The 14,474-nt window shown below is 44.4% G+C and overlaps 1 protein-coding gene across 16 annotated transcripts in view; it reads left to right on the top strand.

Annotated features, from left to right (window-relative positions):
* Positions 1 to 14,474, top strand: part of Dati (zinc finger protein datilografo) — a 94,231-nt gene that overhangs the window by 43,656 nt on the left and 36,101 nt on the right. For 14 of the 16 annotated variants that reach the window (XM_076436293.1, XM_076436291.1, XM_076436287.1 and 11 more), the window contains one exon: positions 839 to 1,169. In XM_076436293.1, coding sequence (XP_076292408.1) covers positions 839 to 1,169 — 331 coding nt within the window. The remainder of the gene's footprint in view (positions 1 to 838; positions 1,170 to 14,474) is intronic. The other 2 variants (XM_076436294.1, XM_076436283.1) reach the window with 1 other exon arrangement.

The following is a 14,474-nucleotide window of genomic DNA, read 5'->3' as shown; positions in this document are numbered from 1 at the left end:
CTACCCAGGTACTAACGCAAATCGTGCGACGGATCTGTCCCAAAGATGATCGAACCGAAACGTCGAACTGTCCCGACGATGTATCGAGCAAGTTCACGTAAGTATCGGCCGCGTTGCGTCATCGTGCGTGAACTTTTAATTAATGGATCGCGCCGTGAGCTGAAGGCGAAATCGAGGGAGTGAATGGCGTCGAGAAGCGAGTCGAAACTATTGCGCGCAGCACAACAGCGCGGCGACCGCGGGTTTCGCTTTATGAATAACTCAGAAGGCAAACGATACTGCCACGGTCTATGAGCCTGGACTTTTCGAGTCTCGTCATCCGTTAATTGCATGAGAAAATCGTGGGGATCGCTCGAACCGTCCACGACCAACAGGGGACGGCCGGGGCGACTGCCTGTGCCCAGAAACTCAACCGAAATCATTTTGTTAGCCAGATATTTGGACAAATCACATTTTTTCCATATGACACAGGTCTGCCTTGGGAGATATATAAGTCTCCCTTCAAATTCTACTGTTCCTTTTCAAAGAAACCTCCTACATATTCCAGAAGGTTGCTTCAGCCTATAACCATCCTAAGCCTTCTAAACACCAGCTCAATTGCCTTAAGAATCCTAGAAATCATCCTCCCAAGTTCCACGATGTCATCACAGAGTAATTTAGAATTGCATAGATGAAAGATTGAGTATAAGGGCGCGGGTAGCTCGCCTCGGCGAGTCCCTCTCGGAGTTCCAGGGGTAGAATGGCGATCGACGGAGATCGATAGGCGGTCGGGTCCTCCGTCGATCAGCCATCCTCCGTTGTTCGGCCATAAGTGCAGCGTACCAACTAACCACCGCAGTTCTTCTCGCAGATCTTCATGCACAAGAGCGCCGCGATGCAGATGCACGCGAGGGAGCTTGGCGCGGGTGCACTGACTGCACGACCCGGCGGCGGCGTAGCCGGTGCATTGGCGAGTCTCGGTCCGATCGGGGTCGGTCCAGGTGGCATGATCGCCGGCAACGAGGTAAAGCCGCACCAGTGCCAGCAATGCCTCAAGTCATTCTCCAGCAACCACCAGCTCGTGCAGCACATCAGGGTCCACACCGGCGAGAAACCGTACAAATGCAGCTACTGCGACCGCAGGTTCAAGCAGCTCAGCCACGTACAACAACATACCCGCCTGCATACGGGTGAGTAGCCGTAGATAGGTGTACCACCACTCTGTCAAACCGGAGAGCCAATTCCTGGCCCCGGCTTCGACCGGCAACGATCCTGACCTCCAGGAATGGCAGGATTTTTGCCGGGACCGCGATCGATCGCCGCGAACAAGATCGAAACGGGAGGGGCGACAATTGCGGACAAGCAGATAGCATTGTCCGCTAAACCGAGCTGTATTGCGGACTGCGAAACTTCGGAGTATTGGATTGCACGTTTTGTTCCGGCCACCCTTGGTGTCACGGAAGGAAAAATAAAATCGGTCATTATTTTATAGCTCCTGGGGTTGAAACATACCAAGGGTTTGTGTTATTTTATTTTGTTTGATATCGCGGTCTGGGAATTTATAATTATGAACATCATAGAAGTTTTATTTCATTCAGAATTTGAAGAACTATAATTAATAATTGATTATATATTTATATTTTTCTGGCAGAATTCGAGGAATCGAGAATTTTATTTTCCATCGTTCGTGATGCTTGTCAATTGAAAATAAAATAAAACGATATTCAGGGCAATATGAATTTACAAGAACTGGAAATTAGTTCAAATTGTATTCTGACCATTAATGGCAACGTTGAATAAAATATGAAGTGAAGTCGAACGAGTGAAAGATTTATCACATTTTTTACGAAGGAATTTAAAAAAACAGGACTGGGATGAAATTTTAATCTCACTATTGATATCAGTGAATGAAAAATAAATTTTAGTATATAGTAATGTTATACTTTGAATACCACAATTTTATAAATATTTTTATGTGACATATTTGCATGAAGATTCGTAGTCTGCAAGAGTTCTTATTTCTTTTTATGGAATCGTTCGTAGGGGAGACAAATAGTGAATAGGTACTTATTGGTTTTATATAATTGCTGACGATATTGATACGCGAGACCGCAGATTAATTTACTGAGGCTTTTATAGAAGAACAGAATGAGTACTTTTATTACATGAGACACGTTGCAGCTATTATTCTAAATGTTAGAGAAGGATAATCGTGTGAAACGGGGTTATATATTTATATAAATATTCTTTAAAACACCCAAGCTTATAAAATATGAAAATCTGATTTGGTAAAAATAAAAGGTATCCACCGCTGCTGCGAAAGATAAAATTCGATTAAGACCGTCATCGGATTAAAGCAAGGAATCTACCCGTAACAAGATTACGTTATATATTATTTTATGAATCCGTGTAACAAGAAATTCGATTTGCGAATCTCCCGATTGTAAAATCCATTTTCGGAATTGTTCCCAATCAATGATCAAATTAACGCAGATATCACCTAGACGATATAGACGTTATTAATTTTATTTTAAAAAGCACTTCGAATATAAAATAAAAATTTTTTCATAATATAAATAAAATTTCTCCACACTATATTCACAAAATATTTTACTTTTGTGTCGACAAAAAGAAAAGAAATCTTTTGACCCACGATGTTAGTCCTTAATTCCGCTCGACGAGACTCATTGAAGAATCGCGCAGAGTCAGAGCGGAACCGTCGAATTTAATGGCCGCATTTTGCGAGCAAACAGAGTAAGCGAGCGGGCCTTTCGAGTCTGCGGGTTTGACTTTTCTTGTGGGTGGTGCCGAGCGGGGCGATCATTGGCATTCATCGGGGCGCGCAAAATCACGGGTTCGATCCTCGCGGAATCACGGATGCGAAGTCGCTTGTCGCGGCGCGGTGCCGAGCAGAGCCGAGCCGAGTGGAGCCGAGCGCCGGTGTCCGGGCTTAATGCATGCATTCAGCGTGCCCGGGACTGATAGTAAATTCTATGAATACCGCATTGCATCGCGGCCAGTCGATAATCAATAAATTAATATACTATTATAATGTGCGTCCGCGCGATCCCGCGTTCCGATTGCGGCTAATTTTAATGCGTCGCGCGGCGCCGCACCGATGGAGAGAGATTGCTCAACACTCGGGGCCCGTGTTCTTGGTAGCCGGGTTTCGCGAGACAGATCGACAACGTCTGGCGATTTACACGGGCCGAGAACGATCGAACAGATCGAGCAGATCGAGCAGCTAAGAATAGCAGTGACGGTGAGAGACGCGGAGGAACACGGTCGAGGGAGCCGTAATAATGAGAAAATTCGACGGCAAAGCCAGCCAGCCCAGCCGGTCGGCGAGCGGGTGAACGGGTCGCGCCCGGGTAGAAAGAATTTCATTAAGGGATGAGCGTAGTCAATCGGAAGGTATTAGCTCTGAAGACAGAGAGAGAGAGAGAGCATGGCTACGGTCAGCAGGCGCCGCGCGTGCGACCGGACCCCCTCGCTGGGTCCTCGTGTCTGTCTAAGATCGTTTCCGATCGCTTCCGGCCGAGGAAAAAAAACGAAACCTCGTCGGTATGCCAGCTATTTAATCGAAACGCCCGGGACTCGATACAATCGATTTCTAAGAAAACACATTCCATGGAAATACGCCCCAAGAAAAACCAATTTTACGCCGGCCGTCCGATTAGACTCGCGAGGGTGGCTTCTGATAGAGGGATGGGGATGCGCGAAATTTTTTGAGGAGCCTGTTGAGGATATGCGAATTAACCGACTAGGTTTGTGGAAACAGTCTCAAGCTGTGATAAGTTAGTCCTACTCTAAACCAGCAAGGGGTGGGTTTTTGTACAAAAGAGTGAGGGTAATTTCTTTGGGGAGATTGTTAAGAACTTTCTGAAAATGTGAAGAGATGGAGACAGTTTTTAGTAATGTATAATCATGCTGACCAGATTTTTCTACCCTCTACGTTGCAAGTCTAAAAAGTTTCCTTTGGGCTGGCTAATAATAGCAGGCTACATTGTATGTGTTTGACAATCATGTAGTAGCATTGCAGAATTAGTAACAAGAAAAGGAAGAAGATATCAACTCGGTTAGAGGAAGCAAAATAAATATTGACTGATGAAGAACGAACGTACAAACAATGTAGCACTAGATGAGGAGCACTAAACTTACTCTGGCTATACAAATTCTTGCAAATAGCGAATGGAACGTTAGATAATCAGTAGCAAAGTAGAAGAGAGAAGATAATAAAATTCACCAAAACAAAGGTGCAGAGGTTAGAAAATTCGGAAGCTTGTTCCCTGACTGCTAAATTCAAACTAAATTTCTCAAATAAAGTACAAGAGAGCTTAAAAGATAAGTGGCTATATTGGGGATGCAGAAAATAATAAATAAGGGAGGACGTTGCAAAAGAGCGGGGGTTGAAATATTCGAAAGGTTGTTCCTTGACCGTGTTCAACGAAGGACGACGCGGAAAAAAGAAAGTCGTCGGGCGGACGTTGATTTCGCTGGGCTCGTTTCAACCCCTTCGCGTCCCATTCGACGACCGGCAACGAGCAAGTAACTACTGCTCAGCCACCCCTTACATTAATAATCACCCTTCCCGCGTGCCGGGTTCCCGCGGCTGGTACTTCAAGCTGACGTCGTTGTGACGCGCATCTATCGCATGCACTCGGTTCTCGTAGTACTCTTGTATCTTTATCGATGCAACGAACGCGTCCACGCCACCATATTCTTTCGGAAAATCGAAAACAGACAGGGCGGACGAACCCCAGATGGTTGCTGGCAAATTGAAGTTGAAGAAATTTCATTCCTTTTTTAATAACTTTAAAAAGCTGAAAACAATACATTTACGCTCTTAAATTCTCTTAACAATTGTACTCTGTCCATTGCAAGTCCAAAAGCAATTCTAACCACTCAGAACCACAGAAGGATTCAGTTACATTAGGTTGCATCTCAGTTCGCAGTCTACAACTCCCGAAAAATATCCAACAAACGTTGCGAAAGGGATTGACGCGTTTCGACCGGTTCGAATCCGAAAAACTCGAATCGTTCGAATATCCCGGGCGATTCTAACCACCCGGAACCACCCGGAATCAGGGATTCGCGGCACGCGGACTTCTCGCGGCGGAAAAATCGGCGTTTCGCGTTCCCCGCCGAAATTCCTTGCCGGATTCCGGTAAGCGCGGCAGTTATTTTCCCGAACGGTACCGCCGATATGCTCTTCCGGGGGAGGCATTTGCATGCCATATTGATTTCTCGTTTCGCGGGCTCTCTCGGCGAGATCTCTGCGGGCGTGCCGCTTCGCGATTGGCCGATCAAAGTCAAAAAACGGCGGGAATTTACGGGCGCCACCCCCGCCCGTGTGATTATAGCGTCGTCGGGAGAGTTACAACAATTTCCCCGGACCAAGCGGTACGTACACGCATACAGGCGCGGGGATATACGTACGTGTACGTGTATATGTTATATATATACATATACATACAATATATATATATATATATATATATATATATATAATGGTAGAGCTATAAAATTTGCAACGCGCGTATATAATTCATTAGCCGAAATTCGAGCTGGCGCTGCAATGGCCAGGCAAAACGAGAAACGAACGGGGGTTGACCGGTCGCTGAGGGGGTGGTTGGGGCGTGTGCAACGGAGGGTGGGAACGAGAGATGCGGGCGAGGGTGGCAGAAACGAAGGACAGCGAATATAATATCGGTGAGTGTCCACGATATCGATAGCTGGTCAATAGCTGCAGCCTAGACAAATACCTGGCGAGGGTGTACAGTGCATCCTCCCCTCCGCTGTGCCGTATCGCGCGAGGGTGACCGAGCCGAGCGGCCAATGGGACGCCGCCTCGCCCCACCAAGCGCACGGCGCGCGAAAAAGCGCGGGAATTTTTCGATCGCCCGATCGCTCAATAATGGAACTGAAGTTACGCGCCGCCACCGTCGCACGCGCGCGCTCTCCGCTCTGCTCTGCTCCGCTCTGCTCAGCTCGAAAGCCACCCTCTCTGCCACCGTTGCATCCTGGCACAGTCACACAGCCACGCAACCGTCGCTACCGTGGCACACGAATACAGGGAGAGAGTGAGTGAGAGAGAGAGAGAGCATGGTATGGGGACAACCGGCGCAGCAGCCTAATAAATAGCCGCACGCATTCGGGAACGTGTTCCCCGGGATAGACGACAGCGTTGTTCGTATGCAACCGGCCAGAGGCTACCAAAGATTATCCCTTCGGCAACGAGGAAAACTCAATTTTCATGGGGGCCGAAATCTAATGATCGGCCGACCCCATGCGCGAGAGGAATTAATCGGTTTTCCTGATCGCTGACAGCGGTCGCGTTACCGCTCCACGCACCATTCGATGGACGGGCTATGGCTTTTTCTTTTGCGGGTTGATGGTTTTGATAGACGCACGCATCGCGATTTGAGTCCATGATTACAAGGTTTCGCAGTTTTAGATGTGTCATTTCTATGCAAAATAAGAATTGTGTAACTTGACTGCAAGTTATGACTGGCAAAACGAAGGGAGTTTAGCAATTTTTTTAAACAAACTATTACTCAAAGCTGAACCTAGTCTTTCTTAAAAACCTTCACCTTGTCTACTGTACTTCCCCGAAAAAATAAAGGGGTTGCAAACCAATAAAGGGGTGGCCTGGCGGGCGAACATTAAAATTCGATAGAGCGATAACGATGGACCCGTTAATAGACGGGACATTAGATCAGAGAGAGGAGTCCATTAATACCGATACAAGCGGGTCGGGACCGTGAAAGCCGGGTCTCTGGAGCGATGGCCGAGCGTTTGAAAAAAGGAGCACGTCCTCGGTGGCGAAATTGACCGGACAATTTTAAAGCCCAGTTAAGACTGCGAAAAATTGCCGTATCGTCGGTGCATGAATAAAAATTAACCTTCCCCTTTCGAGGCGGGTCGCTCCCATTCTTCGTGTACGTTACTCGCGGAATTAATGCACGAGGGTCAGTCAAATATTAACCGGATTTTCTATTACACAACAGCGAAGTTGATCTTAAAAAATTCATATATTTTTCAAAAATTTCTCTTTAAAACAGAAAATTCGAGAAACAGTCTGGTTCGTATTTGATTGAGCCTCGTACGGGGTGGAAACGAGCAGAGGGGAAAAAATGTTAGGGTTGTAGAAACGATCTGGAAATCAGAACCACATCGTGCCTCGTCCTCGACATCGTTTCCGGTTCCTATTCGAGCCGGCAGTGACCTCGTGACAGGGCCGCGAACTCTCATCTAGCCTCACCCCCTCGTGCTTCTTTCGCCGTCCTCTTTTCCGAGGCTTTCTCCTACCCTCCCCCGGTTGCCTCTCCCACTTTTAATTCGCTAATTTCACCCAGTTAAGAATTTATGCGACGGAATGTCTCGCCAGACGTCTCGAGAAAAATCAAAGCGGCGCAACGCGGAAAGAACGCGCCCGCTCCGGCTCCAGGCCGTCCCTTTATCACAAATGACGCGGAATGAAAGATTAAACAAAAGCGACGAACGCTTTGCCCGCGTCTGGAAAAACTCGACAGGGGTCGTATCGAGGGGGTGGGACCGGCACTCGTTCTGCCAGGTAATTTGCTGCTTGACTCGTAAATCGCACGATTTTTAACCCTTCTTTATGCAAACCGGAAATCTGCAGTCTCGATAAGCCAGACAGAATTATTCATTCACTTTGTATGTACTTTAATCTTACGAAAATTGCTTTAACGGTTGAAAACAACTGCGAACATGCTACAACCATATTTTTCCAAAATCAATTCATTCTTTCACATAATATTGAATTTTCTTGCATTAACTTTTGGATTTCACTCATCCTGAGGATTCACACTGTACATGTTTCAATATTGCTTGTTCACATTTGTTCATACGGTGTGAAAGTCTCTAACACATCAACACAAAATTGATAAAATTAACATATAAGAATCCTTCTTGAAATCTAAAAATGTTCTGTATAACAACATGTTAAAACAAGTATGAGAAACACGTCGAATAACTTAATCTCATAGCACTCACGAACTTATTCAGTCCCTCAGCATCGACATAATCGAAACCAAGATCGAACACTGACAAACGTATTTTACGATTCGACAGTGCCTCTTAACGAAGACTATTGCCAGAGTCGACATTATAGCTCGCTTGACATGGTTGGTAGTGACAGTGCTCGATGTGGACACGATACCCGACGTTTTTTTTTTTGGTTTCGTGCACAGATATTTTCCGTTTGGCTGCGATTAATCGATCGAATCGAGGGAACGAAATACCTTTCCACGGCGTTGCTTAATTAATTCGCGTAATATGAGCTAATCAACTCACCCGGTGCCCCGTTATCGTAAATATTTTAACGGGCGATATTAATCCTAATATTAGTTTGCGCGCTGGCTACGTAAATCACTCGTATATAAACGTATATGAATATATGTATGGATATGCATGTATGTATGTGTTGAGGCGTATGTATATATCGAAATCGTGCGGTTCGGTCGGCCGCGCGGAAAGGATTTCGCTGCCGAAACAACGGGACCGCGATTTTCTCGATCGATCGGATCCTCGACGAGAGTACTTGCACGATTATGCAACAACGAGATGCACTGACGCCGATTGCTCTGCTCGAGAACTGTGCCGATCTACCAGCGACTATCGTCTGACCAGCGTTATCGCTCGATCGAATTTCCGGAGAACGTTCGAACGTTTTTATTCGAGCGTGGGTGCGGCCGAAATTGTTTGTGAAAGCTGCCTTGCGTATCGATCGTTTCTCCTCAATTTAATATTTAATACGGCAATTAATAATCTGTGGATTTGTACGCAATTTATAATTTATTTTTAAGAACAACGTCTGATTAGGATCAACTAAATATTCTTTTTACGGAGAGTCCCGTTTCTACCAATTAATTCTTAAAAGCATAAACCTGCATCCTCGCTCGGGTTCCAAAGAAATCGCGCCAATCTTAACCTGTCCCGTGCAAAAAACCATAATCGCGTCTCTCGCGGAAGGAAGAACACTCGACTAACTGAATTATCCTTGGGTAAAAAAAAGCATCGCGACGGGTTCTCTCCCGAGGAGCCACGGAACGGTCTAACAGCGTGGTTGGTCGGATAGAGACAGACAGACGAACTAACGGTCAGAAAATCCTATTCCCCGATAGCGAGGAGAAAGGCAATTAAACCGTTAAAAGGTAAAAGGTAAGGATAATTAAAAGTCGAAGATACCGTATGGCCTGGCCCCGGAAAATTAACGTAGTCATGCCGCATATGCATGGATCGAAAGAGACGTGGCCGAGCGAACGATAAAGAGGGGCTCTGATCTATTCTAATTTTCGACGAACCCTTCCGCGACGATGCATTTTTTCCGTGAGGGTTAATTTGAATAGAACGCACACTCACGGTTTAGGGGATGGCTCGATACGCCTACGCTTTTTTTCTCTCTCCTTTCTTCGGCCTCCTTTTCTTTTTTCATGTATGAGCACCGTTACGAACAATGACCGGCTGATTGTCGATTTTTTTCTCTCGGTACGTCAACTCCTGTTTCGTTTCTATCTTCTTTTTTTTTGGCTATCCTTTTTTTCGAGGACCAAGGGTGCGTTTTTACTGCGCAAACCGGAAGCCGATTCGTTCGAGCGCCGTCGTCGTCAACGCAGACGTGCCACGTCATTTTTTAAGGTCACCTTTCAACGATCGCGAGCATTATTGTCACTGTGTACCGTTCGCGATCCCAGATAAGCAATCTTCCGCGCGATGTTTGCTCGGAGCCTTGTTGATAGATCAACGCGAAGAGCAGCCGGTCTAGTCTGACGAATTTCGAGAAACTCGCCTAGCCTCGTCGGCAAATATTTTCGCCAAACGATCGCTGATTGCTAACTTTGTTAACCCCCCAAGTCCGAAATGTGAACTTAAAATCTGTGGAATTTGCTAGAAATTTTTCTGGATTTTTTTGTACGCTCGATCAATATGTCTCGTTGATAAGCTAGCTTTCAAAAGAGTAGCCCTTACTGCATAAATTATTTTTGAAACCTAACGGCGACTATGTAGAAGTTTTTTAGTGTTCATATAAATTGTCGAATTAAAGTTATTGATTTAGGAAAAGAATATTTCTTCAGCAATATTCAAGAAACTTTTCAACGATAATGTTCAACTCAAGTTGTGTACAAATTGTTCAGTGATAATCTTCCCTTAAAAAAATAATTCTTTCATAGTCAATGCTATTTTTTGCATAAATAACTATTGAATCGCGCAAAAGTGGAATTTTCTGCGACAAACGAAAAGTAACTAAATATTTATCAGCAGTGTAGATTAAAATTGTAGTCTAATGGAATTATCAGTATTCAACGATAAGCTTCCTGTAAAAAAGGTAACTCTTTCAGGGTCACTGCTACGCTCTGCATTGATAATAATTGAATCGTATTATGCAAGTGGAATTTTTCGGTGAAGGAAGAAATTTAGATATCTGCTGAAAACATAGAAACGAAAGAACAAAATTTCTTTTACACCTTCAGATTATATAATTCACACTATTTTATTATCAATACTGACCTCCCAATATTATATTATTGTGGAATTTTTCGTGCTATAAAAACTAGTAAAATTCTCCAAAATAATTGTATAGAGTATATAAAAAAAGAATTGTTTAGAACCAAAGAACTTTTTCCGGCTTCGAGTAAAATATTCTTTCAGCAATATTCAACGAGCTATTAGTTTTTCAAAAGGCGCGTAAATCTGCACTGCGCTCACAGATTGTTGCCATGAGAGTGATTTTTTCAAAGCGTTATCTTATCGCGCGTACTGATATAGAATAGAATCCGAGATGCACTCGTCCAATAAGTGTTCTTCGAATCGTAAAAAGGAGAATCGACGTGCACTTTTCATATACTGTCGAAAATTCACGGACTTTATAAAATCGTGGAAAAGAACGTGCAAAGGCGATTCTGAACGAAACCCTTCGACTGAAACGAGCAAACGAGCGATTACAATTTCATCTCTGGAAGCGACGCCGGTTCGCACGGGGAAAGAGGAAGGAATCTTTTAAAATTCTTAAAGAGACGCGACTCTTTCGACCCTTCGAATCAACGGAACTTCAACCCTTTCGCATTACTGACTTACTTTCGCGGCCCTTTGGGGAACCCGAACTTTCTCGCGACGCATCTCCGTCGAAGAACCCTCTCTGCAACTCATTCTGTTTGCTTCCGAAATGAATCACGTAACTGGAGCGACAAACCAGAGACTCGATCTCGCATGGAAACTCGAAACCAACGCCGAAATAATCAATTGAAAAATCACTGTCTCACCACGGTAACACATTACGCTTATTTATAAACACTTTATCGTTCGATTCGAACACTCTCCGCTAATGAAATTGAAATTTCTAAATACAGATTTTCCGGAATGCTTAGAACGCTCCTAGAATTTATATTATTTATAGTCGCCTAAAGTTGTTGACTCAAGAGCGAACTACTATTTCTGGCAATTCGCGATGCGATTCGAAACTTTCGGTTGATAAAGTATAGCCTCGGAGCTATTAAAATGATTTCCGATGGAACATTGACCGGTTGATTGAATAGCTACTTTCGGAGAACTAATTAGGAATTCCGATTTTGAAGTCTACGGTGTCGTTTGATTCCTTCAATTCCAAAATTTTTATTTGGGGGTTCTCGGTGGGCCTTCAGAGAGAGAGACATATGAATTTATAATTAGACTGAGCATGTTTGTTGACTATTTTATCAGGTCAGGAATGGTGGAAAAATTTCTTTCGCTGATCAGACTCCTTGTGCCAGACAGAAAGATACTGCTGATGTACAATAGTTCGCGAGATGCAGAATGTATCTACCAATTTCTTCGGCCAACAATGATTACATAAGATGCAGAATGATGGAAGAATGAATATCGCTGACTAGAAAATTCCTCATAGTAGAAATAAGCTGAAAATACAGCGCGCAGTTTTTAGCATCTTGCGATTCTTATTCTTTCCATATTTATCAGAAAATCAAAATCTTCAAGCAAAGCAAAAATCTTCACAGTAAAATAATGTCAAATAGAATAAAATGAAAAATAAAGTAAAAGACATGAGGAGGCATGTGGAGGATTCGCTAAATCGAGCCGCCGGGAATGGGCAAATATTTCAGCGGTCGAAGTATGCGGAAATGGGTAAAAGTGTAACAGAGACAGGCTAAAAATACGCGACCGAATGGTCCCGGGTAAAAATGCGCCCGCCGGTAAGGACAAGATACACGCGCGATACGTGTCAGCGTACCACCAGAAGGTTGTAATCTCGCTTCATACCAGTTCTCTATCTAATGTGTACTCGCATGCGGTAAACGGTCTACAAAATCTAGATTGACTTTCTAAGCTGGCACGAAAGCCAGGCGACTTTTTCCACAAAATCAGGTACGATCTTCAACGAGGAGCGCACGATCACGCTTCGGCCCCGCAGAACCGGTCTGTAGGTTAAGGATACTGCTCCTTCGACGCGCTCATGCTCGCCGCGCGCCGCGTTTCGCGCAAACCGATCCCAGGGGGTCGCCGTTCAATTATCATTTTTTCCCAGTGATTATCTGTACACAGTAATCCCTTCTCGTGGCGAAACGGACGCGGTTTTATCCGGCCGGTTTCCTCAACTATTCGTAAAAGTTCGATTCGAACGGAAGTTTATTCGCGGCCGTTTTCCTGTAAATTTCGAAGAGACGCTTCCTTTATCGCGCGAAAACCGTGTAACCTACGCAACTCTCACGTACAGAGATACACGCGGTAGTAATTAATTCATAAGACTCTCAGAAATGCGAATGTCGAGGGAGGAATATTCGCTGGTTCGCGCGAAAAATCAGGATAACGAAGGAAAAAGTTGAATAGTCGATGATAATGTTCTAGAAAGGAGTCCATGAAACACGCATGAACGCGCGGGATACCTATGCAAATGTCCGTTTTCATAGACTCATTCACAGAAACCGGAATCGACACAAAAATCTAATTGGTTTATCAAGATCCACACGGCAGAGAAACCTTGTTAAACTTCGATCAATTTTTTTCACGGGCTGAGTCGCGGGCAACCAGATTTGTCATTAATACAGAAAACGCGCGGTTTAATTACTGCGATCCTTTAATACCGTTCTAATCTTGTTGTTCGAAAGAATTAGTAGCCGTATAATTAATTCTTGCCTTATTGCGCGGCTACGAATTTTTTTGTAATTACGAGAGGTAGGAAGATATACAAAACAAAATAAACCTGAATGAAATTAAACGTTTCCATACTGTTTTGTAAAGATCAATATTTCTTGGTAACACTTGCTTTCATAAAATAATACGGTCTGTTTGCAAGCAAGAATCCATAAATTGCATGATTAAAGAAGAACATAGATGGTATATGAATAATTTTATAAAATCGTAGAGGAAGAGATTCTAGGAACGGAGTGTTAAAGAATGTTAAAAAATTGTGTTAAAAATCGTTGGAGCGAGAACCGGAAGAATGATGGCGTCGCATCGCGCGCCTAATTCCGCGTCGAGTATGGCGACGTACGATGCTTTCTATCGTCCCGCGGGTATTACACGGCTGATTTTTCGAATCGGTTGCGGGTCGGCGTGGAAGAGAGGAGAAGATTTACGCGGACCATTTATATCGGGCAGTCGGGCCGGCGGGTCAAGAATATTGAGCACGGCCGGCCGTAAAATAAGATATAGATTTCCATCTAGTAAACTTTCTACACGGCATGTGTGGGAGGCAACGCAGAAACGCCATACGGCATACGAGAACAGCTCTCCGCTCCGTCTTACGTTAGAAACTTTGGGCGCAGCCTTGTGTGCACTGCTCGAGTTCTGCTCCACACACAGAGCGAACGAAAGAGAGAGAGAGAGAGAGAGAGAGAGAGAGAGAGAGAGAGAGAGAGAGAGAGAGAGAAGAGAGAGAGACTCGCCGCAGACCGAGCGAACAGGCTTTAAAGACTTGTGAGCACTTATCAGGTCATCCCATAAATACAGTAAATTTTCTTTCACTACGCGTTTTTTTTGCTCTCTCTCTCTCTCTCTCTCTCTCTCTCTCTCTCTCTCTCTCTCTCGCCAAAGCCAGAAACCGCGATTTATGAAGTCCGAGTAACGCCCGGAATATTAAACCTTTCGACTGTACTCTCGAAATGAACATCGCGAGAGCTCGACGGTGTCGCAAATTTAATATAAATCTGGCTGCGGTCATTGTTCATGCGATTTCGACGCGCTACCTGCGCCATGTGTGTCACCAACACGGTCTCGTGTTTTGCGTAAGGAGAGCCGAATTAATTTTATGCACGCCGTTGCCGATGCTTGTAATTTGTAATTTGATATTCCCGCGGATCTATGATTGTCCTTTCGCCATTTCGCCAGGCAGAATTTGATAAAACATTCACGGTGTAACCTGGCGACAATCAATATCCAGTTCCAAAAAAAAAAACTGACCGTTACGGTATTACAAATTTATTAATACTAATCCACCGATACGGAATCGAAACGCAAGAGATATTATAAAATGTAACACG

This window comes from Lasioglossum baleicum, chromosome 13, assembly GCF_051020765.1.
Source record: "Lasioglossum baleicum chromosome 13, iyLasBale1, whole genome shotgun sequence".
Classification (NCBI taxonomy): Eukaryota; Metazoa; Arthropoda; class Insecta; order Hymenoptera; family Halictidae; genus Lasioglossum; species Lasioglossum baleicum.
Note: the sequence above shows the minus strand (reverse complement) of the source record. Positions and strands in the feature narration are given on the sequence as shown.